Raw genomic sequence first — 26971 nt, 5'->3', positions numbered from 1 at the left:
TACTAAAAATAAGTTACAACCATAACCTTGATATGCCATAAACAGCTAACATATATTTGCTAACATGTATTTGGGCTGTTATTTCTTTACAAAAGTGATGTAGCTTTTAATTTTTCTGTTAATTTGTGTAATTGCAAAGCACTGGCAGTTGATATATTTCAGCAGTTGGTCACCACGTATCAAAGAATGGTAAGTTTCCGTAGGCTCTTCAGAGAAGCTGTTAGAAGGGCTCCCCCTCCCTTCTTTCATTTTGATGATTTAAGTGATGCTTGTCTGAAAGTGGCAATAACTTGGACTGCAGCTGAAGTTATAAATCCCTAGACCTTGGTAGAATTGTTTTGGAAACAATTTGTAGATCAGCATTTGAGAGTAGAATTGAAAAGTGTTGAAACGTAACTTTATTCAGCTCCAAGGCCTTTTGGTTATTCACCCCTAAGCCTGTCAGGATACTGTGTTCCTTTTCAAACATTCATAACCCTGCCTGCCAGCCACAGGGAGGTCTATAGTCGTTGGGGACATTAACTTTCCCCCAACCCTTCATAAACTACAGTGTGTATGTCCTGAATCATACTTATGAACTGTGCTGCTTTAGTAGCAGAAATCTAGTGTTACCAAGCTAGCTCAGCTAATCACCTTGCTCAACTTCATGGTGTTACTTTTCTGGAAACTCTTTCCATCAGTGACGTGCAGCGAGGTGAGATACCACTTTTCCTGTTACGATTTACACTTCAACTTTACAAGAAGGTTCTCTGCATTTGCTGATGGTTTGAATTAGTTTGGTTACTTCTTCCATGTCAGGCTGTTGGAGAAACAAACATATCGTTGGTTCAGTCCTTTACTTTCCATTTGCTTTTATTTATTCAGTTGGTTACATGCTCTTCTTCTGTAGCAACTAGGCGTATCCTCGATAAAATGCAGATTCACACTGAACAGTATAAGCATCCCTTTCCTCCACACGCTGCTCCTATGTATGATGTGAACCGATACATGTCTTTAATCATGCATTTGCTTGATCAAAAAGGTGCTGTGTACCATCTGATGAAGATTAGTAAACTCAGTGGGTAGTCGGAGGGAACAAGTTGCATGGCTGGGGCCCCTTAACTCATTATGTCCCATGTCTATTAGTCAATGTGTTTTTAGGGTCTGTCAACAAAAGAACCCGTCGTGATCGTTAGTAGAGATCCAAATCCCAAACCACACTGTTCTTTATGGACTCAAACCAAGTCCCATTGCCCCTGGTAGCATATAGGAAGGCATCTAGTTTACGGAGTCCAGCTATACTTGGTTCTTCTGGGCTGCTGTAGAAAGCACAAAAACTTTTGTAGGAGTATAGTTTTTTACCCAATGGAAATGAGGACATTTTTCAAAAGCACCTGATTGGCTTAGAAGCTTATGTCCCAGCCACCTGTGTTACTTTGGTGCTTCTGAAAATTTTATACTTTGTGGGGGCTGTGAAGTACTTTTCACTATCCTTTTGAGTACTTGTAACCTAATATTTTTACAGTTTCATGTATGTTGTTGAATGTAGTGTGTGAAGCTCTCAAACAGCTGAAAGAAGAAACACGTTGCATTAAAAATAAACCTTCCGAACTTTTCTTTGTATCACTGAACATTTGTAACTTGATTTCAATTAAATGAAACTTCCACTATTTACTTTGTTCCAAACATGATTCAGTTAGTGAGTAGTACCTCATCAGCTAATATCTTTATGCACTGCCACAACATTTGACTTTCACTGACAATTTTCCATCCTTAGAAATGCTGCCAGTAACATTCTCACTTTTGCAGAGGCAGCCCAGCTTTCTAAAAATGCAAGGTTGAGTTACTGATGCTGCTGAATGTTAGTGTAAGTTCCCTGCCCTTGCCATGCCTTCTGAAATCATACTGCACTACTAAAGCAAGATACACACACTAATAGTCTTGGCTTTAATAAGTGACTCTATATTCCCCTCTAATTGTAGGCTTGTTCAGGTATCCTTTACCCAACCTCTGTACAATAAAGAAAACTGTACAGAGACTTGCAGCATCTAGAACCATATGATCAGTGTGTTTGTGCTACTTTAACATAAATCTTGGATGCTGTAATAGGTCTAAATAAGACTGTAAAATTGTGAGACTACTATTAAAGAGAGAGCTGCTTCCTGCAGAGCACCTGAGTGCATCTTCAGCTGGTACTTGTGTTCAGCCTGAGCATCTGCTGGGCTCACACCTGATAGAAAGTGGGAGAGAGCAGATGCCTTTAATCCCAAACTAGCATGTTCCGTACATGTGCCAAAGAACTCCATTAGCAAAGGCAGAACATGAAATGATTAGGAATGAGAACAGGACAAAGTGACAAAAAATGACACTTCCAAATAGGTCAAGTCAAAATTTTGACTTTTTATGGCTATGTGGAATGTGAAATACTCTTTCCAGACTTTACAAAACTCGAAAATATTGGGGATTTAAAAAAAACAGGTGAGTGACTATGGGGGTAATAAAGTGAGCATAGACTAGCTCCAGTTTGGGTTTCAATTCTGGGAGTATTAGAGGAAAAGAAAACTCTAACTCATGTGTTTTAAATAGTCTCATTCGACATTTTGGGGCACAGGTCTATGGAGAAGTGTTTGCAAATGGTAATAGAAGGGGAAGTGAAGAAGTAACTGGCTCTCTTGATGGGCTGAAGCTGGAGTCCAGTTCTGAAGTGAGTCAGGATGGCAGAGCTTGCACTTGAATGAGCTTATTTCATCTAGGAGGGCAACATGAGCAGAATGGGGACATCTGGCTGAAAACTATAGTTCCAGTTTAGAGACCGCAGATGGCATCTTCCACAGAACTAATCAAAACAATGAGTATTCAAAATTAGTGAAGAAATAGCAGGTGCATCCAGTGTACATCCAAACTAACACTGCATTCAGGGATGTATTGCCCTACAATAGTGTCCTTAAAGATAACATGTTGAAAAAATGGTTCCATGCGAGTGAATCCCCTTCCCACTGTGGTTCAATAGTCAAGGCATTTTTAGTGCTGAGGTGAGGGAGCTTGTTAGGCCACCTACTGTGGCCATTGAGCAGGCTCTGCAGCTCTTCTGCTGCTGAAACCCACTGATCGCTAGCAGTCTGCCTAAATTGTCTTTAGAAAAAGCATTAATCGAAGCAGCACTCTCCCTGTTCTACCTGACACCAGCATTCATGCCAGTAGTTCTTTACCATCTCCCATATGGAGGGGGACAAAAACTACTGGACTACCCCCATTCCTAGTCTGCAGCTCTGTCCTTCCCAACACCCAGTGGTGGTGGGGAGGAGGAAGAGAAAAGGAGCCTTCCCGCATAAAGGTGCAGGTGAGGAAAGAGAGCAAATAAACACCCCTTCCATCCAGAGCCATCTCTCTTATGTTTCTATCATGCCATCGCTATCAGTTTCATCTAGGCTCTTGCTCTCAGCCAGGAAGAGTGTTATTTTGACTCCTTTGGAGGAGAGGGTGTGCTCTCCTATAAGACTTATGACTTTGGGGGTAAGGGAGGAACTAGGCTGTGCCTTAGTTTAGTTTTGCCTAACTAAAAAGTGGCGTCCCTTACAGGCAGCATGGTGTAAGGACTTGAGCATGAGACATGAAGTCAAAACCTCTTGAATTCTAATCGTGCTCTGCCACCTGACTTGCTGTGTAGCCTTGGGCAAGTCTCTTAACCTCTCTCCTAACTACAAAACAAAGCCTAAAATATTCCCCTACCTCAGAAGAGTAGTGAGGGTTAGTTAATTAGTCTATGTGTATCCAGCACTTCCAGAATGTAAATCTCTTTAAGTGTCATGTGTTGGACAAAATGCGCTGAGAACTATAAATGTATGTTTGAAAAATGCTCCCAAATGGGGGATTTTTCAGTTGGGGGATAGTTTCTGGATTTCTTCAAGCTATTTCTGCATCTGGCTGACTTGCCCACAAACAGTGTAAAGTCACATTTTTCTTTTTAAAAAGAAACTTCTGCTTTTGTAATCTCTTGCAGGCGTAACCTGACAAAATTGTCCCTGATATTCAGCCATATGCTGGCAGAACTGAAGGGCATTTTCCCAAGTGGCCTCTTCCAAGGAGATACGTTCCGGATCACCAAGGCAGATGCTGCAGAGTTCTGGAGAAAAGCTTTTGGGGAAAAGTAAGTTTCTAAATGTGCTTAATATGAGAGATGCAAGAACAAAGTTCATAGATGTATTGTTTTTTTAAATGTTACTTCTGCTTTATGGAGTATGATGATCTTTTGTCAAATTAATCATAAAATTAGTGATGGGAAAGACCTATTAGATCATCTAGTCTATTCTCCAAGGTCCAGTGCAGGATTGTTCCCTATGTTATATTTTTCCAGTTCCTTGTCCAGTCTTTATTTAAATATGTCAAGTAATGGGTCTTTCCCCACATTCTCTGGGGGATTATTTTACTGTTATGAAGTTTCCCTGGACATTCAGCTTCAACTTTCCTTTTCTTAATTAATCCCATAACTTCCAGCCATCCTAAATAATTCGTCTTCCTGCCTGCCTGCAAATGGTTATCGTGCTCCCCACATTAGTTGTCTGCTAGCCAGGCTGTTCATATTAAGTTATTTTAGCTTTTCCGTTAATTAGTCTTTCCAGTCTCCTAATCCCTTTTTTCCTCGAATAATATGTAGCATTTGTGTATTGCTTGTCTTGCTCAGTCTGCATAATGGTCAAGTTAAGATGGAATAAAGGAGAAACTTAAGTGCAAGGTATATTTAGGTACAGGCCAATGAAATGTCAGATTTATTTTTTTAAATCTAATAATTAAACACTGTATTAATTTTAGAAATGTCCTCCACTATATTAGAGGAGAAGGTTTACTGGAATGGGACAATGACTTCTGACTAAACAAGACACACCATGTAAACAGTGTAATTAGTACATCACAGATACTAAATGAATATATTAACAGTTAGGAGTCAAAAAATGAAACCAGTTGGACTTGACCAAGAGATAGGAGCCTGAAGATTGGTAAGCTCTTTTCAGGGATCTTTTTATAGACTTCTACTATATATTTCAAAAGGGAAAAATGCTCAATTATATAGAAAGTTCAGGTTCTGGTCTCCAGCATGTAGGAAGGCATCTAGTTTATGGAGTCCAGCTATACTTGGTTCTTCTGGCCTGCTATAGAAAGCACAAAAACTTTTGTAGGAGTATATTTTTTTTTACCCAGTGGAAATGAGGAAATTTTTCAAAAGCACCTGAGTGGCTTGGAAGGTTAAGTCCCAGGCATGTGAGTTACTTTGGTGCTTTTGAAAATTTTATTCAGGCAAATCATCTCTCTAGATAGCTGTGTGCTGTCATTTGACTGTCTCTGTCTCTGCTCCAGGGAGACTTAAATTAACTCTTCCTGTGCCTGCTGCTGAAAGATGAAATGGATCAAATTATGACAGCAAGTGCTGTAGATGCTGTTTTTCAGGGTGAACTGTTGGCTGCACAGGTGTTAATGGGATGGGGGAAAGCGAGATCAGAGCTGGGCTTGCAATTCCAACACTTCACTTTTTGCAGAGTAGTGAATTGAAAGATGGCTGGTTTGCTGCTGCTTGCTGGTGATGCACGGAAGTTTCTCCCTCATGCTTGACATGAGTAATTTTCTCTCTGAGTTCAGTTGGATTTGTCTTGCTTTCCTTTTCTAATTGGGGGTGCCTGTGTGTACACATCTGTATATATCATAAATAGAGTGTAACACTATGGCATTGCATGATGATGTTTCTAAGCTCCTTTCACACTTGCGGATTTTTCCCCTCCTCCCCCGCCAGGACTATTGTCCCATGGAAGACCTTCCGCCAGGCCTTGCATGAGGTGCATCCAATCAGTTCAGGACTAGAGGCCATGGCTCTGAAGTCGACTATTGACTTGACATGCAATGACTACATTTCAGTGTTTGAATTTGATATCTTTACCCGACTCTTTCAGGTAAGGGCAGAGGAACGTGAGTCACTTGAAACACTTTGGAAATATATGTAGCCTACTGCTTAGATAGACCTTTACGCTAGGCCTTAAATAGTAAAATAACACTGTTAATACTAATAAGACTTTTCTTTTCCATATATATATATATATATATATAATATAAAAAATATTTTTAAGATTTAGAACTCTGCTGTTTGGTAGCATTGTGTGATATTTCTTGTCAAAGGGGGGAAAAAAGCTTTCTAAAAATAAATCGTAATTGTAGCACACTTTCAATATCCCTCCCCGAATCAATTTTTCCCACTTTAAAGGTCAGTTTTAAAACTGAAGTTGTGATAAACTTCCGTGAGCCAGGAAATGTGAAGCTCACTCAATCAGTCCATCCCTAACTCTCCCTTGTGCCCTTTTATTGTTGGATTTTTTTCTGTGAGGGCGTATTTAGGTTGGAATGACAATATGGAACTTCAGATTTCCTGGCTTTTGAGTTGCCACAACCAAAATGTTATATAAACATATCGTGTTTTCTATATGAAATAAACATCTATATTGTTGAATGGAATCAATATTAATTTTTGGGTGAAAACGTAAAAGAAATCTGTGTCACCAGTAGTACTTGGATAAAGAATGCAGCTTCTGATGGGGCAATTGGATATTTAAAGTACAAACACTTACTACTTTGGCTCTGACTTGCCTTTTTCCCCCATGTGATAGGGTGGGTTGTAATTAAGATGTATTTAGCTGAAAATTCCCATATGCAGTGTTGTCGTGCGGCTGGTCAAATTGTGTACTTCTCTCTACTCTAGTATGTGAAGAGTGGTTTAGGAGTTGTTATAGTTATGAGTATTGTAAACTGCTATGCGTAGTCTCTTGACTTTGTGTGCATTAATAACAACAGCACTTAGCATTTGTACATTGCTTTATCCAGTCACAGCATTGTACGGACAATATTCTCACCACACCCTTGTGAGATTAGGTCATTAGGTATCGCTCTCCATATTTCACAGAGAAACTGAGACAGAAGTGAAGTCACTTTCTTGAGGCCATGCAGCATGTCAGTGACAGAGCCGAGTCATAGTTTCTAGTTTGTAATCCTTCGCTTAATCTTCTGAATTACTCGTTTCTATCCCTGTCTCACCTCTCAGTTTCCCCAGAATGGTGTGAGTGGTAGCCATTCCTGGGCTGCCTTCCTTGTGAGCAGAATGACTTATCCCTTGGTATTTGTTAAATGTGTATTGACTGGGATTTCTGTCCCAGTGGTGTTTGACTACTAAATTGATAAATGTTTCACTTTGTGGTTTCTTCCCCCTTTTTTTTCTACCTGTTAAACATTCTGATTTATCCATTCTTCCTCACCTTTAAGGTTGCCTATCCTTCCATCTATCTAAAGGGGATACAGAAAGTGTTCTTTGATTTTGTGTTTTGGTCCGGTTGCTAGTTGAACAGAGTACACCGAGTTGCATAGTTTTGTTTCTGTGAGCGCTAGTAGATAACAGCAATATTTATACCTCATTCTTCTCCCCCAGGGATGGCCACCAATCATAGCCTTGCACTGGCAGACTATAATACTGTTATCTCCAAGCTTTGCGATACTTTTTGTTGCTCCATCACCTTATGGGCAAGTCCACTGTAGCCTCTCTGATTGAATTATCACGGAGGTGTGGCGGAAAGGGATTCTTGGGATGCCAAGACTTAGCTAAGGAAATTTTTCCTGTGTAGTTAAGGGGAAAGGGCCAATGTCTCTACAACTGAAACACCTCGCTATCTACGTTTCTGGCTTTCACTGCTTCCTTTTTGTTGCTGCTACACTTTGCATGTTGGTACAGTTTGTCACCATCCTGTTGCTATTTTGTGTTGTCTCCAGGGGGTGATACTCAAATCCTAATGCTGCTTGATTGTAAATAAGTTTTAGCCCCTGCAATGGAATAAGAACTCCAGTTTATTGAAGAACTGACCTCTTTTTGGATTAAGGACAGTCATGTGCATGGGTACATCTTGGAAGTGCATGGTTAATGGTATTTCTTTTGTTGTTTCTTTAGCCATGGTCCTCTTTGCTCAGGAACTGGAATAGCCTAGCAGTGACTCATCCTGGTTACATGGCATTTCTAACTTATGATGAGGTGAAAGCTCGGCTTCAGAAATTCATTCACAAACCTGGCAGGTTAGTGCTTGGTAGCAGTTGCCTTTTTGAGGATTCTTGCTAACTCCTCTAGTTAGTTACTTTTGCAGCACCTGCTGTGTCAGAGGAGGGTCGGTCTGACAGAGGGGCCTTACTCGGTGTTTTGCTGGTTGCTGTTACCGTGCGCTGTGGCAGGGGAGGAGATTACTGCCTCTCACCTCTGGAGACCACTGGTTGCACACTACTTTTAAAAATAAAAGGAGTAGTACTTGTGACCTTAATGTACTTGTGTACAGTAAGACCTTAGTCTCTAAGGTGCCACAAGTACTACTCCTTTCCTTTTTGCGAATACAGACTAACACGGCTGCTACTCTGAAACTTTTAAAAATGGAAACCTTGTATAATCTTTTAAAAAACTTAATTTGAAACAGCAAGTGAGTGTGAGGACACTCATCCTTATTGCTGTGGATTCTGTGTTTAATTGTGCGTGCACGCGCGCACACGAGTTTTTAGATGCTTCACTCATATCAGACTGCAGGGTTCTCCCTGTGCGCTACAAGTGAGCAAAGTGGTAAGAGCTGGTAGAAATCCTCCAGCTACTTCAGCTTGTCTTATCTTTCATCTTGAGATAGCTAGACAGAGGCTACCTACTTGGTTCTTAATGTTTTTTTGGCTGATCCAACCAAAACGAATTTCTGTTTTTGTCTCTTTTCAGTTACATATTCCGATTGAGCTGTACGCGACTCGGTCAGTGGGCCATCGGTTACGTCACTGCAGATGGGAACATTCTCCAGACTATCCCCCACAACAAACCTCTTTTTCAAGCACTGATAGATGGCTTCAGGGAAGGCTTGTAAGTAACTTTGCATCAGCCTGTCACCTGTTGTGCTCTTTCAGTCTGCGGTGAGTGTACAATGCATCCTGTTGCTGTGGCCCCTATGATTTACCTGCCTTAATCCCGTCACTAGTTAATGTAGCTTTAGAAACGAGTGGGCTGATAGAACGTACCTATCACGTTTCAGTCTCGTGTCATTCTGGCTGGTGGTATGTGCGGCGTTTTGCAGCGGCCATGCAGCTGTTAGGGATATTGTGCGGGTGAGCATTACGCAGTCCGTCCTCTTTATTTACGCCCTGAATCAGCAAAGCACTTGTAAACCTATTAGTTGTCCTGTTGAGGTCAATGGAACTGCTCACAAGCTTGATTATTTTACTGAACTGCATTCTAAAAGAGGGAGTTTGACTCTCGAGAATATTCATAGAGAGAGCCATTTTTTTCATTGCTTGTCTCTACTCCCAGTGCCACTGTTGAAGGTACATGTCTGGTTTGTAGTTTCCTGTCAACGTAGTCTCTTCTTCCATTTGACCCTATACTGATGTCACAAAAATTAGGATTGAGTTATGACCTCAGTTTTCTTTCTTCGGGTGTTACAGTTTCATCATTAAGACATCACTGCAGGGTGGGTCATATAAGAAGAGAAGATTGGGGGCTGAGAGTGCCTTTTATTAAAAAAAAAAAAAAAAAAAAAAAAAAAATCAGAATAATTTGATCATTGGCAAAAGGGAAACCATGAAAACAGACTTCCTGTTTGCGTATTGATAAGTGTGGTATATTAGGGGGCTTTCTCTGGTTTGAAAGTTCCTTTTCAAACCAAAGCACCTTGGATTCCCAAAGAACTGAGATGCTCAGTCTTTGCGTGGAAAAGTGCCCCTATGAGGTGATCCCAAGCTGAACCTACAGGTAGGTTTTTCTTTTGCTGAGTGATCAGTGTTCAAGTATAGTTGACCTCTGCATTTTTAAAAAGAGATTTAAAAAGGGATTTTAGAAAGAAAGAAAGGTGCCTTTCTTTAAATCTTATGTTATGTTTACTTGTTGTAGTTATTTATTTCCTGATGGTCGGAATCAAAATCCTGACCTGACCGGTTTGTGTGAGCCTACACCTCAGGACCACATTAAAGTTACACAGGTGAGCAAGAGGGCTCTGTCCTGTCAAACTAGCACCACTTCTCCATTTTCTGGCCTCCTCATCTGCTTAATACACTGGTTCCTTGTGTACGAAGCAGCTGTATCAGGTCTTGTAAGACACACAAAAATCTTTGAATGGTTGGGTTGGGGAAGACAGATTGAAAACATCAAACAAAACTTCATTTCTGTCTAGGGCTGATAAGTTTTGGGTTCCTTGTTTAGAGTAATATGATAGTGCTGGCAGAAGGACACACTAACTCCTATGTCGTCTTTTATCCCTGACCTATGTGACCTTAAGTTGAACTTGAAGCTCTATACTGGAAGGCTCCTTTAGGATAGCTTCAAGTCCATTTTTTTTTCCAGAGATTGACAGAAGCATTGCTTACGGAAGTCTCTAGCACATAAAATTGCAATGTAACCTTTGCAAGCGTCTGTTTCTTTTGAGCTGTGGTTTGATGCTGTGATTTTGATTTTTTTCTCTGTGTGAATATTGGGGTGGATTTCTTGTAGTTACGACTAATGAGGCACGTTATATTCCAGAGTGAATTCTCTGTTTTCCTTCCCTCAAGGAACAATATGAATTGTACTGCGAGATGGGCTCCACGTTCCAGCTGTGTAAAATTTGTGCAGAAAATGACAAGGACGTGAAAATTGAGCCATGTGGCCACCTGATGTGCACTTCCTGTCTCACCGCATGGCAGGTAAGGAATTGCCCCATTTGTGCACTCTTTCAGAGTGAGGTTGGTCTGTCTTTGGGCTGGGGTGATGTATCTTTTCCTTCCTTCTTCTCAAACTGTTTAGATCAGGGGTGAGCAAACTTTTTGGCCCGAGGGCCACATGGGGGTTGAAAAACTGTACAGAGGGCCAGGTAGGGAAGGCTTCAGAGTAACAGCCGTGTTAATCTGTATTCGCAAAAAGAAAAGGAGTACTTGTGGCACCTTAGAGACTAACCAATTTATTTGAGCATGAGCCTTTGTGAGCCACAGCTCACCCCATCGGATGCACACTGTGGAAATTGCAGAAGACACCACATACACAGAGACCATGAAACAATACCTCCTCCCACCCCACTCTCCTGCTGGCAACAGCCCATCCAAAGTGATTATCAAGTTGGGCCATTTCCAGCACAAATCCAGGTCCTCCCACCCTCCGCCCCCCCACACAAACCCACTCCCCCGCCGGCAATAGCCCATCCAAAGTGACCACTCTCCCCACAATGTGCACGACAGGGAAGGCTGTGCCTCCACAAACAGCCTGGCCCCCCACTCCCATCCACCCCCTCCCACTTCCTGCCCCCGACTGCCCCCATCAGAACCTCCAACCCATCCAACAACCCTCCCCCCCCACCCCTTGTCCCCTGACCACCCCCTCCCGGGACCCCTGCCCCTAACCGCCCCCTGGGACCCCACCCCGTCTCCAACCCCCCCGCTCCCTGTCCCCTGATTGCCCCGACCCCTATCCATACTCCTGTGACTCCCAACCCTCCCTGTTTCCTGTCCCCTAACTGCCCCCCTTGAACCTCCGCCCCATCCAACCGCCCTCTGCTCCCTGACTGCCCCCCCGGGACCCCCCCCGCCCCCTTACCATGCTGCTCAGAGCAGCAGGAGCGCGCCACCTGGCTGGAGCCAGCTGCGCTCCCTGCACTGTCCGGTAGGAGCGGCGGGTCAGAGCGCTGCCCATGCGGCGGCTACAGGGGAGGGGCCAGGGGCGAGCCTCCCCGGCCGGGAGCTCAGGGGCCGGATGTGGCCCGCAGGCTGCAGTTTGCCCACCTCTGGTTTAGATCCTTATGGGTACCGACAATTTGGTGGTGGAGCTGAAAGCATAGTGTGAAATTCATATCAATACATCTATTGTGCCTTGCTCCAACCGCAAAATAATAAAGGATGCTAGAGTGTTGTCCCCACAGGATGCAGACTTTGGACTCTGTGTTCAAAACTGGTTCTACTCACTAGACTCTCCTACCTTTTTCTCATTGTTGGTGCCCTAGCAGCTACTTTCTTGCCTTAAGAATAGTTTGTGTGGGAGGGAGGGCTTTTTAAAAACCCCATTTTTTTTGGTTTTACTCCAAATGATAAGGATCATGCTGTATTTATAGTGCAGTCTTAATTCCTGTTTCACTCCTTCCCTCCACCAAAATACACCTGCTAAAAAGATGATACTAAACTCCCTTGTCTGATAAGTTACTGTCCATTTTACTTGTTTTCATAACAGCCGTTGTTTTAATAGGTTTCTTCCCATTTCCCCCCACCCCCTTCAGGAATCGGAAGGTCAGGGCTGTCCTTTCTGCCGTTGTGAAATCAAAGGCACAGAGCCCATTGTAGTCGACCCATTTGATCCCAGAGGAGGAGGAGGATTATTGCGGCAATGTGCAGAGGGAGCTCCCTCCCCAAACTATGATGATGATGAAGATGACAGAGCAGATGATTCCCTCTTCATGATGAAAGAATTGGCCGGTGCTAAGGTAAAGGCCCCATTAGGCACATGCTGCTGGATGTGGCAATAGACACAGAGTAAGCTGGTTTGAGTCTTGTTGACTATGCACATTGGAGGTGTTGAGCCCCAGAACAGAAACTGTCCTCTGTATTTCCAGGTTGTGGTTGGTACAGAGATGGTAAGTTCCATACTATTGAAACTTACCAGTTCAGTCAGGCGATATTGTTCTACATACCAGAATCTCTGATATTGTATATATTGTCCTGGAAGGTGGGTCTTTGTCCAAGCCATTAGCAGGGTGACATAACTCAATTCATCTACTGAAATGCAAGACCTATATTTATAATACTTCTCTGCATGCTGAGTGATGCTGCTTTTGATTTATGATCTGTAATCAGCCTTATCAGCAGAAAGTCATTTTCCTCAGTGCTGAGTATAAGCAACCAGCTAGAGAAGGAGTTTTTCCAAGGTGCTGATGACTGAACTAAGTAGAGGGCAGTCTGATTTGCTGAGGAAGTCAATTGGACTGTCGTCTTTGAATATGTTGTCTGATTAATCTGTGTAATAAAGGTCTGATGACTGCCTTCCATCAATGCCGCTTCCTGCCAGGGAAATGTGTGCAAGTAAGGCATTCTTTATGAATCACTACACAGTGGTTTTTTTTTCTGTTGGCTTATTGCTGCCACTTGCCCATCAGCAGTGAGTTGTTCTGGTGCCTAGGGAAAAAGATTTTGAATCAGACTTTTTTTTTTTTTAAATAGTTAGTTTCACTTTATATAAAATAGGGCCTTCTAATTAAGAATTCTCTGTTCAGATTTAATGATAATCCGCATTGATTCATCCCTGTTATAAATTCTTTTGTAGTCAGCAGTTGAAGTTCCAGGCCACCGTCTTGGAGATGAGTGCTATGCAGCTTGGCATTTCTTGGGGTTAGGACACAGTTTCCTTGACATGACCTGACTTCCATTGTGGTTTGCAGTAGGCAAGTGCTCCGGATGTGCCAGCACCAGATGCTTACAAATTCTGTCAAGCTGTTCAAAGTTACCATGCTCTAGCCTGTATCATAAAGCAACTCTTATAAAGATAAAGAAAAAAGGAGTGACTGTTCTGATTTGTCAGGTGGTGAAACAGTTATCCACGGACAAGAAGGAAGGTTTTGACACCGCTCCTGGGGCACGCTAATGATTGCTGTAAGTGCCGTGCCGTCCCGTCATGGCAAAGGGACAACTTGCACACCTCTATAATATAACTCTGTGCTCTGCCATTAATAGAGTGGAGCATGCCCTCTGGTGAAAAGAAAATATGCCTACTGCAAATCCAGTACCAGTATTAAAGAATAGTTGGTCCAACCAAACAATTTATCAGCATTTTAGAGTGAGGTTTTTAGGTATGTGCTCTGTGGCTGAGTGCCAGAGTTGGGCCTGTTGGTGATTCACAAGGTTGGTTTCAGGCAAATGCTGCAGTGCTATGAAACAAACGTGACCTCGTATTGCATGCTCGGTGTTAATGTATTAATTTCATTACAAGCTGCAGCAAGGTAACGTGAGGTGCAGAACTTGAAGGCAAGAGGGGTGTGGTGCTTTAGATAGGATGTCTTCTCTACAGTTTGGCTCTTGTTCATTTTCTTTATTTTCTCTTTCCAGGTTGAGCGCCCTCCTTCTCCATTCTCAGTGGCTCCACAAGCCCCACTTCCCCCAGTACCGCCACGACTCGATCTTCTGCAGCAACGCGTGTCCATCCCTTCTGGAGCTTCCAGCCCTGGGACCACTTCCAAGGTGAAGTCTTCTTTTCACCCTCCTCCAAGGTCCTTTATTGAATGCGGAGGAGATATGGGAAAAGTTTTGGACTGTCCTGACTCTTTCTTCAGACTCTACCTTTTCTTCCTTCCTCTCCACAAGTCATTTCAGACCAGCTCTTTTCTTCCATCCAAGGAGGGCCCACAGTTCCCCCAGAAAGCCGTTTGTCCTTCTCAGTCTTCAACCAGTACGCCTCTGACTACTCCAAGTGGAGCTGCATTTATGGAACTGTGTTTGTTCCAGCTACTAGCCTAGCTGGGTGAAGTTGGTTCTTATATTCCCTTTCCAGGTTTTCCCCCAAGCATTTCTTTTTCCAGAGAGAGAACTAGGGAAGGGGAAGGGCGTTAGGAGGAAGAGATGGTCGTATTTCCTTTATGACCAGTAGAAGGAGGAAGCACAGTATTGGTAGCATTGGGCATATTAGTGGTTGTTAGTTTTTTTGGAGTGGGTGGGAGAGGCTGTGGGTTGGTGCTGAAAGGTCAGGTGGGAAAATAACCAATCTTATTAATCAGTGTTTGATAAAAATTCACTTGTGAATTCAATCTGTACAAGAAGTTCGATGAAATAGTGAGAATTCTGGTAGGGATCCTTTATGGTGCCATTGTGGGCAGCAAGAAAGCAAACCTGGGACTTAGTATGTATTCCTAGCCATAAATGGTTAAATGTTGTATCTAAAGGTCTATGGAGGATATAGCTGGGAGTTATTTCACGTTCTATGGCTGCTCTAGAGTTAATTTTGTGTAAGAAGCGTCCTAACTGGGATAAGTGCAGTGGGCTGGACTTCCTGCTTGCTAAGCTGTGGTTTTAAATGTCTGATGTTGTCTTACAGGCTGCTCCTGGTCCCCTCCATAAAGATAAACCTTTGCCGGTACCTCCAACGCTCAGAGATCTCCCACCACCGCCCCCACCAGACAGGCCATATTCCATTGGGGCAGAGAGTCGACCTCAGAGACGTCCTTTACCCTGTACACCAGGAGACTGTCCTTCCAGAGACAAATTACCCCTCGTACCTTCCAGCCGTCAGGGGGAGCCCTGGCCATCACGGCCAATTCCAAAAGCGCCGTCTGTAGCTCTCAGTCCTAGTGACCCTTGGGCAGGAAGAGAGTTGACGAACCGGCACTCGCTCCCATTCTCACTACCATCTCAGATGGATTCCAGACCTGATGCTCCTAGGCATGGGAGTACACTCAGCTTAGACACCACAGTGGTAAGTCACCCGAGGTGGTGGCACCCTGCTTTCTAGTGGTGCAGGCCTGCTTCCTGTGAGTGGGAGAGACGGGGAATGCTGCTTGTGTAAGACTTCTCTCAAGTGATGATAAAGCTGAACTGTCATTTTTGTTCACATTTTTCATACAAATTATAAGTGCTGGATCAAGAGCTGTGAGCAATAAAATCCTCCCATGGGATGTCATTGCCCTGACATTATGCATCACACCCAGCCCAGAGTAGTCTGTAGGAGGGGAGACTTCAGTCCTTTGGCTTCTCTTTTGAGATGGCCAGGAAGGTGGTCAGGTAGTGCTGGTTGTGGTGGGCTTTTTTGGGATGTGGTTTCCTTGTCCATTGACAGCTGGACTAAGAGCCCAGCTCGTTTTAAATGGTTGCGATCAGTTGGCAGCAATTTACAGTCACTGTTGACTTTGGGTCTGTGTTGCGTGTGGGACTGATTCCCCCACCACCATCTATAACACATTGCGATGCAGTACATTTCAGTCGAGAAGAAATGCTTCCCAGAACATGTTACTTTCTCTCATTCTTTAACCCTTATCTGTTGCTTCCTCCAACTCCAAGCTTCTTCAGAGTTTGAAAGCCAGTGTACTTTTTAGATATCAGCAAATTCTTTTGCAGGTACAAGGTTTCTTGAAATGGATGATTCAGAATGTCAAAGAAGCTCTCCTTTCTCAGACAAGAGTTGGTGCTTCGGGTGATGGGACATTGATGTCTGTTTGAATCTGCTGACAGAAGTGCTATTTCTAACCTATGGTTTCTTCTTTGCAGAACTTGAACAGTGGCCCCCCAACAGGCTCAGAATATGAGCACCCCAAAATAAAACCCTCTTCATCTGCCAATGCTATCTACTCTCTAGCGGTCAGGTGTGTTACTTTTGAATGAAGGCTCTTTTCTTGTAGTAGAGATAATCAATTTCAGGATTGCTGTAGATGTAGAGAGGGCAGAAATGTACTTCTGGGTCTCTATTTACATCTCAGTACTCTTTGGTAGCAGGGTTAGAATCTGACATTATATAGATGGCCTGAGTTTAGGATTCAAGCTCTGGATTGTTAAGAACATACAAACAAGGAAAAGTAAATCTCTCAGCAAGTATCCTTAGTATTAGATCTACAACTGGTAATTTCGAGTGTTACTGGAATGGTAATTACCCAGAATTGTTGCAGTCTCAGACAACGTGGTGTGCAGTGTCCTGTGCCTTAGACACAGCAGTACATATGGTATGAGGGAGTATATATGTTGAAATGAGGTTGAAATGTGAGATCCTCCAGTGGCTAGGATTTCTCTATGGCACTGTTACCACGCACCTTGGACAAGACTTTTGCTGCTTATTTCACCGTCAAATCAGGTCTCACAATTACATAGCTCGGAATTCCAATAAGCCAGGTTGTTGCTTTAGTCAGAATCAGTTTGAAAAGCCTTGCTTGAAGCTTTGGCTTTCAGTGCTTGAGAGCTGATGGTTGCCATTTTGTTGTTGTTTGGATTAGCTGCTTTTCAAACTGATTTAGTTGTTTGGCTTAACCGTGGTTTGTTTTTATTTGCATTAACTGTTTTTCAAACTGATTGCGGTGGTGTTTGGATGAACTGGTTTTCACATGCTCTTGATCCTCTTCCTTCTGCCCCCAGACCACTGCCCGTGCCAAAACTGCAACAGGGGGAGCAGTCTGAAAGCGATGAGGACACTGAATACATGTCACCATCCTCTCTGCCTCTGGTGCCTCCTGGTTCTGCCCAACAAAAAACAGAGATCAAGCTGCCTTTGGAAATGACTCACGGTTTACGGTGAGATTATAGTTGTGTCTGCTGCATTTACAACCCCACCTATCCAAGGAGGCTTGTTCATTTATTCTGGCTGAGGTTTTGGTCCCGTGGTTTATCTGCTGCCTGGTTCCCTCTGGTATTGACCAGATCTAGATTAGAGTAGTGGGGTAAATGAAATGTGAACATTGCTCTGGTCTGAGTCCTTTTATAGTGGATTCAGTTAACCCCTGCCCCCAGGCCATTTTTGTTGTTGGTCCTTTGACACCAGCAGACATAGAAATGTGACATTCCATGTACAGCTTTGTTCCCTCACTTTCCAGGTATACCAGTTACATTTTGATCTGTTATGTTGCAATGGAGACAATGTCAGAATGTGTATGAGAGCAAATATTCTCTGAAAGAAAGTAGGTAGCAGAGCTGTGCTTCATATCACAGTATGCATCTGAGAGGAATCTACATAACAGATTGTAGGTGAGGAGGAAACTACTGTTGCATATCTTAAGGGAACATTTTTTTCCACCTTTCATTCAGAGAGTTGGAGTGTGATCAGCCAAATAATGTCTGTATGTATGAAGCTATGTACAACATTCAGTCCCAGGCAACATCCGCTGACTTGGAGACCACCAACACTTCTGGTGAGTGGGCATCAATGCATGTTATAAAGCACCCATGAGAGAAATTGGGTAGGAGTGAATTGATAAGATTCCCAATTTAAATAGCATTTAAGCTATCATTTAACAGAGGTGTCACTTGCTGTTCAAGGTAAATAGTTTGTCAGATGCATAAGTGTTCATTTGGTGTTGCCTACAGACTGCAAACTGGGATGTCAGTAAAGAGAACCTAATTTAACAGGGCTTTAAGACACTCATCGGTTGTTCAAAAGAAATCATTGTTATAAAGGTTTTGTATGAAGTGGTGGTTGCTGTAGGTAGCTGGGATGGAAAATGTCAGCCCAGACTTGTCATCTTTCTGTTTCCAGCTGTTCCCATTAATTCTCCTCATTGTTATTGGTAATTTTTACTGAATTTATGAAATTCGTCCCTGTGTGTGTATCTGACACATTCCTTTTCTAGTGTGATCCATTTCAAGTTGCTGATTCTCAATGGAGTAGGCAAAGGCCTATGCACCAATGTGGCAGTTGTGATTAGTGGAGATATCACACGGCAGGTCTCTAGGGCAAATTTTTTGGGGTGCCAGCATTCTCACTGATGTCCCAAGGAGTTTTCTGTCATTGGAGATCAAGGTGTACCCAAATCTTGACCCTTTTGGGGACTGATGCAAGACCTGTCTCTTCTCACAGCCCGTTCCCCACATTAACACAGCTTCAAAATGACTTGGCTATTGCTTCTTGGAAGGGAATAGCCAAGAATGAGCATGCTCCAGATAGTACATATATTGATGGAGGGATGGCGTGTTTGTGTCCTTTTCCTGGCAGAATGATGAATTCCATTTTGTATGTTATGCCCTGGATACTACTGTGATTGATGCATTAGATAGTTAACTTTACTAGAAAGGTAAAGAACAACCCGCAGCTGCACACCCAGACCTGCCTGCAGAAGGCTGTTTGGCGGGACACAAAGTGTACAGTGTCTCTCGTGCCCCCTTTTGCTTTCTGCCTAGTTGAATGCCAACTGCAGAAAGTCAGGGAGCACTCAGCCAAGGTGGATTTGATCTTAAAGGCATCTGCATTGCTCCGCAAGCATAGTGTAAAGTTTAAAATTAAGCAGGAAAACTGAAGAGTTTGTGAGACACCTGGGTTTTTTAAAAAATGTACCATGTGAGGCAGGGGTAGGTATTTACAACTCTTCCACTGTGATACTTTTTACTCACTGCCTCCTGGAAAGAACTTCTTCTGGACTAGGGTTTCAACAAGAGACACTTAGCTATCTGCTCTGCGAAGGCATGTGGACTGATGTGAATGGAATATAGCCTGTCTTAAGAAAGGGAAGGCTCTGTTCAAGCACTTGGAGCTAATTGTGTATTTTTCTAGATGAGGGGGATATGGCTGCAGCCAGTGCTAGCAATGGCCCAGAAGAGTCTGAGAATGAGGAAGACGGATATGATATCCCCAAACCACCTTTACCAATTGCCACAGCTCGTCGCACACTGTCTGATATCTCCAATGCCACTTCTGCCTTCAGCCGAATGTCTCTGGATTGTGATCCCATCACAGGTGAGCACCCCTACCTCCTGATTTTGCAGCAGTATGTGATGATTTGGTACAGATCTTCGAAGCTTCTCTGTCACTAACTTGTTATTGCCTTTATGCTAGAGAAGAATCAGTTCTGTATTCCAGAGGTACTCCAGTCCTGAAGGGTTAGGGTTGATTTAGATCTTAACATGTGCTGCACTAGCCATTTAAACCATTTGGTGTTTGGATTAGCAGTTGGCAAAACCCACCATATTCACCTGGTCATCAAGAATACTCCTCTATGGAAATTAGGTTTACCTGTAGCACTCACTGGCAGGGGAAGTAAGACACAGACTATAGCTGGACTTAAAACTGAGCTTTCTGATGTTATTGCCCCTAAAGACATTGGTAACTCTGCAGGCAAAGGTAGTAAGAAAGACCAATCTTTGATCTTCTGCATCCGATGAAGTGAGCTGTAGCTCACGAAAGCTTATGCTCAAATAAATTTGTTAGTCTCTAAGGTGCCACAAGTCCTCCTTTTCTTTGTGCTAGGTCAGACTCTTGGGTATCATTCTTTGCCAGCAGATGAAGATAGTGTTCTGAAACTGTTTGGTGATGTCTACTCTGTAGAGAGAAGGGACTTGCTAGTTGTTTCTGTCTCCAGGCTGTAGAAAATAGTGCTGTCCTGGCTCACACAGACTTGGTAAGAGAAAATCAAGGCTCACTCTGTGCAAAAATCTTGTTTGAGCCTGGGACTTCTATTCTGCAACTATCTAGTCACATCTGTTGGAGGCACTGACCACCTTGGGGTTATTAGTCTTGCATCTTGTGGGGCTACTCTAGTGAGGAGTTCAGCATGCCTGATTTCCCCCCAGGAATCAAAGGCTACTCCCAGAGGAAGAAGATGTGATAGCTGTGGCAAGGGGCTCAGAGGGAGAGGTAGGAAACAGTGCTTCCTGCTCCCAAGTCCTCTAACCTAGCAGAGACTCTAAGCAAAGAGCAGCTCAAAGTAACACCTTGCCTCTCAGATTCTCCTGGCAACACCCTTCAGAGGGTGTCTTCCTTGCCTTGATCAGTGCCTTCCAGATCTTTGCCTGGAAGTTTCAGATTCCAGCTTTCCTTCCTGCAGAGCCTCCAAGAACTTTTCCCTGAGTCTGCTCTTCAGACTTCCAGCTTCCGCTCCTTCAGGATGCTCTCCTCCAGCCCTGGGAAAAGCAGCAGGACTTTAATAGGTTTGCCACACATGCCCTTCCTGGCATCTCCTCTCAGTGCCCCACAGCGTTCATAGAATACCATGGGTGGGATAAAAGAAGAGCAGAATCTGCCATCTTTCTGTTTCCAGCTGTGCCACTGACTCACTGTGTAACCATAGGGTTAAGGGTCTTCCTGTCTCTGTGCCTCAGTTTCCCTATCTGTAAAGTGGAGATAATGATATTGTCCTTCCTTTGTAAAGTGCCTTGAGATCTACAGATGAAAAATGCTTTAGGGGAGGGCTAATTATTATGATTTTGGTGAGTTTTCGTTGCTGTCTGAATCATGGGGAATTGGCTCTTGTCAGAGGCTGGCTACTAGGTGGGATGGACCATTATGGCAATGACTCTGCTCTCATGTCCTGTACCATAAAACATAGCTTCCTATACACTTGTAACAAGGCTCCGTACTCATGGCTACTGTTTTAGCATGACCTGCTGTCTCTGAAACATCATCCAGCTTATGGTGAACTACCTATTTCTAAGGCAAATTGTGGAGGGAGTTCCTGTTCGCAATTGTACAAAAGGCTTTTTGTTTGTTTTTAAGCTGCTTGTTTTTCCTGGAAGATTAGTGATTCGAACTGCATGTTGATGGATGAGGCAGCTTCAGTGAATTGGTTGCCTGTTGTGCTTTTGATACATTTTTCAGAGACCCTGCATCATGGTGACTGCTTCCTTCCTGACACCAGTGCTTCAGGGCTGGCTCCTTTTAAACTAGATTGTTTGGGAGTTCTTACTCTAAGGGCTTGTACACTTTTTGCAGAAGTTTATCCTATTGGAAAATGCCATCTTCAGGCACCTGAGGGGTTACCCCGAAAGGTAAATCAGACTTTCTTAAGATGTTCAGCATTCATGTTGAAAAGTTTCCAGTGATTTGAAAAGTAGGACAAAACGTTTTCTTCAGCTGTCAAAGGTTAAAATGAGAAGACAACTGTAAGGAACATGGGATAGCAAACAGTGATATCTGAAGGGGCAGTGTTCCTAGACACTGGGCAGATTTCCACTGGCAAATCAGTGACTGATGTTTTTGTTACCTTTTCACAAGAGGATACAACATGTGGCCCTTGGGAAGGTAGAAGCTGGAATAATTCATGGTGAGGACAGGCTGAAGAGGCTGAGTTTGCTGATCTGCTGTAGCAGGGTTACTGTTGCTAGGTAGGGTACCCTTCCACTGGACCTGTTGCAGAGGGAGTGGGGGATGTGGCAGAGAAGTGCAAAAGCAGGAGCAGACCTGGCCCTGAGACCAGAATGGCCAGGTCTCATTAGAGCAGTGCCTGATAAATTAGGTAATAAGTGAGTGGTTAACCAGGGGGATTTCCCAAGCCTTAGACACATACTGGGATGTGTGGTGAGATCTTTTGCATATTCCTTGTACTTGCATTGTTTTTCCAGACCTCTTTCTTACTCTCGTTTTGCTATCTGAGGTCTGCTCACACGCTTACCCAAGTAGCTCCCATTTGCTTGGTCTTGTTTCTATAAGCAAAACCAGTAGGGTTTACTAATTATTTACTAAACCTCTGTAACCATTTTTGTGCACCAGGGAAGAGGAGATGAGATAAACTGAAGTTGAAAGGACGGGCTGGCTGGGAAAAGTGGCTTGTGGTGCCAGGGCTACTACAGTGTTCTAAGGCTGCCTGTTAACGCAACAGTCACTTGTCTTCTTCCAAAATAACCCAGTTGTTTCTCCCTCTAGGTTCTTCCGATGGCTCTCAAGTTCCAGAAAGGCCGCCGAAGCCCTTACCGCGGAGGATAAACTCTGAACGGAAAGCCGGGAGTTGTCAGCAGGGTGGCGCTGGCACCAGCACATCGCCCCAACTCTCCAGTGAGATTGAGAACCTTATGAGCCAGGGATACTCATATCAGGACATTCAGAAAGCACTGGTCATTGCACATAACAATATTGAAATGGCCAAGAATATTCTCCGGGAATTTGTCTCCATTTCCTCCCCTGCACACGTGGCCACATAGCACATCACCTCCCTGCCTACAACTTCTGTGGACCAACGGCCTGGGCAGCCCATAGCCCAGCTGCAACCGCAAGGAGGAAGGGGTTCCTTGAGAGACATTGTGCTCAATTCAGCCCTGCCTCTTAAGAGAATCAGTTATCAGGTTTCTGTGGTTCCAGATTTCAAAGCAATGGAATGAAACGGAGCGGATAGATGTGTATACAGTGTGTGTCTTGGCATCGTTTTGGAGTCCTTCACCCCCGCCTCTTGTTTGGGAGTACAGATTTGTTTCAAAGGGCATTGGTAGAAATAGGTATCATGACAAGTGATTCCAGAGCTGATGCTCTGGGGGTGGGCGAGTGTTTTGTGCTGTGAATTCTAACTGAATGCTCGGAAAATGTCTCCAGGTTGATGTGGTGTGTCCTGTGGTTCATGGTACTAGATTGGGACCTGTTCACTGCTGTGTGTTTGGCTCAGGATTTTTAGAGCAGTCTGTAGGTGGCCCTCTGCTGGGAATACATAGGAGATCTAGGAAGAGATGATTAGATTGCTTCCGTTTACTGTGGCATTTCTCCTGTACCCATAATTATTGCTCACAATTTAAGTCCTCCCCTTTAGCTGGGATACAAGTGTGACTGGCAGCAGTCAGATATTTTTAACTCCTTAGTGCTGGGAGGTGGATTTCTCTCACCACGTATCGCATTGCTGGCACTGGAATCCAGGGAGTTAGATATGTTGAACTTGGCGGGGCGGGGGGAGAGTCTTTTGGGGAGGGTAGGCATGGAGAACTGGCTGCTGCTTATCTTTGTAGCCCAGAGCATCTTGTGCTTCAGTGCTTCAACTTGCTTACAGCTGTGTTGGACTTGAGTAGCTACCACTGGATACTCCCATGCACTCTTTCTATAGGAATGTTGCATCTGGTAAATATGATTTATTTATCTTAATTGCATGGTGGCTATAGCACACTAGTGGCCTTCACACACATTCCATCCTCTCCTTTAGAGAGCGCTTGTGGGAGCCACTCACCTGTGTGCCAGGTTTTGTGGAGTAGGTAGGTGCAACCGATGTATCTCATCAGTATCGTGTCTGCTTTGTAGTAAAAATGCAACAAAATTCTCTCTGAGGCTGTCTGTCACAATAATATGGGGCTTGCTTCCCCTTTGTTACACCAGGGAATTGTCAGAGCTTGTGTCAGACAGGAGATCAGAGGAAATTGTATAGTTATGAAACAATCAAACTGGACTTTAAAAGTTGGTGTTCAACTATTATTTTGGAAAAACCTGACTTGCTAGTATCCTGTTTACTCAGTCCCTTTCAATTTGGGTGTCTTTGGTGTTCGCGAAGTGACTGATTCTTTCAGAGAGGAATTAAATCAAAGAGAGATACAGAGACCATAGTCTGACAAATGAACAAAACGCGCATGTATTCAGTGCACATTAACTTTTCAGATTGTGCCCGGAATTATTTGCTCGCTGTTGAATGTCAGTAGTATGAATGAACAGCAGTAGTGACTAAATGACTATTTATGGCTTGAAATATCTTTAGGGGTGCGAGACTGTTTGATGTAGTTCATCCCTTTTACAGAATCTGGTAATCAGTTCAGGAGCCTGAAATTGACAGAGGGAATTTAACAAGAGTAATAGCAAATATTACAGAAGGGAACAAAGTACTAGATTCTCATTTTATGTGGAACATAATGATTATCTCTGAATCTCCACCCTTATCCTTGTATGTGCAGTGGGATCCAGGTGACATAAATGCATGAACTGTCCGCTCTTTTCTCCTTTCCTCCCTTCTTTGGTAAAGAAAATATCGTCTGGAATGCTAGGGAGAGCAACTCTCTGTGCGGTACAATCACTGCCCATCAGCATTGCTGCTGTTTCAGCGCCAGAGGTATAATTTGCAAACACAGCTTGATGCTGTGGTTTGTGTTGGTGCGAGATGGGAGATGCTTACTGTTCACTGTAATAGTGCAAAGTCAAGTCGTGTGACTTCAGCGTGAGTTCATGTGCATCGCTGAGGGCAGAGTCCAGCCCTAGTGAAGTCTTGAGCTGTAAAGGGAAGGGTGATTGTCTGCCCTCCATGGAATATACCTTAATCTGCTGTTCCTCTGCCCGTGCACGTGACAGACAGCAACTAACAGGTCATGTCTTCTTGTTTTTGTGTGAAATGCTGTGACAATAATACATAGCAGGCCGTGGTCAGCATGTCTTTCAGACCTTGTTGGTTGCAGGTCTAGTGCAGGAACAGCTGAGGTTGGTACAAGGGCAGCTCTGTTCTCTTATTACATCTGCATGATGCAGTGGTAGTTTTGATACTGACCAAGCAATTTCTGGAGTATCTGAATCATTTTGTGGTCTGTGCTTGTCCAAAATGTGCTTCAGAAGCAAATAGTGACCCTTCTGACGTGAAGACTACTCTTTTCTACCCTTTCTTGGTATCTGTCTCTAAAGCTGCCACTAACTCCCGGTTGGTTTTGCAGCCACTTCACTTATAACTTTCTCTGCACGATCAGCCCGGGTGTTTCAATGTGCACTGTGGCTGCATTTTCAGCAGGGTTAGTGCTTCTGCCGTTGCTGCACGGCAATTAAATTTAACCAGCTAAAAAGCCTGAACTGTTGTCCTGCTGTGCAGAGAGCCTGTTGTTCAAAGCAGCAGTGTCCTATTCCTTGTGGACAGTCCATTTTCACAAGCTTGTCCTGTTGCTAATTAGATCATGCCTAGCAAAGCTTTGACAGACCTCTTTTCAGGGTTCGGCCATGGAGGTTCATTGCCTGTGGACATCATTCCAGGATTAGAGATTTGAAGGCAATCCTTGTGGTGTGGATCTCTGACGTTATTTTTATGCATGTGTCCTTTCTGCCCACTGTGTCTTAAACTTATCTGAGAAACTTAAGTGGCTTTTTCTCCTTGAACACGTGAATGTTTGTAACAGTCTGCGAGTGTTGCCGAAGCATAGCCGAGCCAACAGCGCTTCCTGAGGTGGTTCTCTGTGGAGTAAAGTGAAGCACTTTGTGGTGTATTTTCCTTGCTGCTTTTCTTTTGCAGAGGTAACCTTATGATTGCCCCATCCCACCCCTGTGTCTTTATTCCAGAATGTCAACGTTTTATTTTACTTTAAAAGAAAGAAATGGAAGAAAGGAAAAAAAAAAAGCCAAATGTCTAGTGCCTTTAAGAGAATGCTGCATCTCCAGGCTGGATCTGAGTACCCTCTTGTGAAAACTTAGAGCCTCAACTAGACTAGCCTTATCGATGCCTGTGAGTGCAACTGCTTTGAAGGGGATGGAAGTGGGGGGTGGGCGGGAGAAGAGAGAGAGAGAGATTGGGGAGAGTCACTTCAAAGATGACTCTGTGTTTTGTAGCATTTCAACTGTGGAGGTTTCTTACCTTATCCCTGTTACTAACGGTGACTTGTCTGGATTGGTGCTGTAATAAGCTTGGTGTGAAGACAGTAGAATTGTAATACAGGATTCTTTTTGCTTTTAACAAAACCAATCAGAGTTCTGGTCATAAAAATGCTGTTTGTCCCCCACCTCTCACCCCAGGAAACAAAGCAAGCAACATACAGTCCAGTGAGAGAGGAGTAATAAAATGCAGTGGTACCAGATTGTGTTTCACCAAGTGACAATCAGCAGGTAGCTGTGACTGCAGATGTGTGCGTCCCATTCCAAGTTTCCAGCCACTCAAGTGCGTTAACCACCCTCCCAACTGTATGGGAATCTACAAGACAACCAATTCCCACAGGAGGGAGGTAACAGCCATGCTGTTACTCCTGTAGGTGGAGAAATCTGCCTGCTGACCTGCACTTGTCTTGTTCCTCTCTGCAAGAGCTGCAGATTTAAGCATTAAGCAGTTAGTGCCTCTCTGCTGGTTTGCAGTGGCTTTTGCTTTCTTTGTAAGCTTTCCCCATGTGTCCCTAGCTGCTACCCAAATCCCAGGGCAGCTGGATAGGTTGGGGAACAACACATTGCTTTATGCACTAAGACCCTGTACATCTTTCCAGCTAATCTAGGGGCAGAGTAACTGCTGTACATGTGCATTTTATCTGACTAAGGACAAAAATGCAATTCTTGTGGCTTTTTTTAATGTGCCCCAGTTTAAAATCAGAGCAGGAAACAAGAACATTATTATTTTTTAAATTCCTAATATAAATCTTTTTTTGAAATTCATGGTGGGGGAGGAAGAGTAGCTTTATTTCTCTTGAATAATGAATACCAATTTATATAATATCAGTGTTAAAATGTTGAGATTTTCACAAAATATTTTAAGTATAATAGTGTCATTAATATAAAAAAAATTTATATTAGCAGTATTTAATCCTTTGAGACCTGTAAAGAATAAGAAAAACAGAAGGTAAATATTCTTACAGAGAGTAGCTGAGCTTTAAGGTTCATTTGATTTAAAGTCCTCGTTTTGTTTTGCAAATACATTGTTAA

General features: G+C 43.5%; 1 protein-coding gene across 1 annotated transcript in view; it reads left to right on the top strand.

Annotated features, from left to right (window-relative positions):
* The window catches only part of CBL (Cbl proto-oncogene), a 50194-nt gene extending 26929 nt beyond the window's left edge, over nt 1-23265 (top strand). Inside the window, exons 3-16 of the mRNA XM_074936800.1 lie at nt 3980-4126; nt 5762-5918; nt 7952-8073; nt 8747-8884; nt 9908-9995; nt 10564-10695; nt 12252-12455; nt 14071-14202; nt 15053-15430; nt 16219-16313; nt 17074-17229; nt 17740-17843; nt 19199-19381; nt 22283-23265. Coding sequence (XP_074792901.1) covers nt 3980-4126; nt 5762-5918; nt 7952-8073; nt 8747-8884; nt 9908-9995; nt 10564-10695; nt 12252-12455; nt 14071-14202; nt 15053-15430; nt 16219-16313; nt 17074-17229; nt 17740-17843; nt 19199-19381; nt 22283-22557 — 2311 coding nt within the window. The 3' untranslated portion in view covers nt 22558-23265. The remainder of the gene's footprint in view (nt 1-3979; nt 4127-5761; nt 5919-7951; nt 8074-8746; nt 8885-9907; nt 9996-10563; nt 10696-12251; nt 12456-14070; nt 14203-15052; nt 15431-16218; nt 16314-17073; nt 17230-17739; nt 17844-19198; nt 19382-22282) is intronic.
* The last annotated feature ends 3706 nt before the right edge of the window (nt 23266-26971 follow it).

This window comes from Natator depressus, chromosome 22 (assembly GCF_965152275.1).
Source record: "Natator depressus isolate rNatDep1 chromosome 22, rNatDep2.hap1, whole genome shotgun sequence".
NCBI classification, from domain to species: Eukaryota; Metazoa; Chordata; order Testudines; family Cheloniidae; genus Natator; species Natator depressus.
This window is presented reverse-complemented; position numbering and strand designations above follow the sequence as displayed.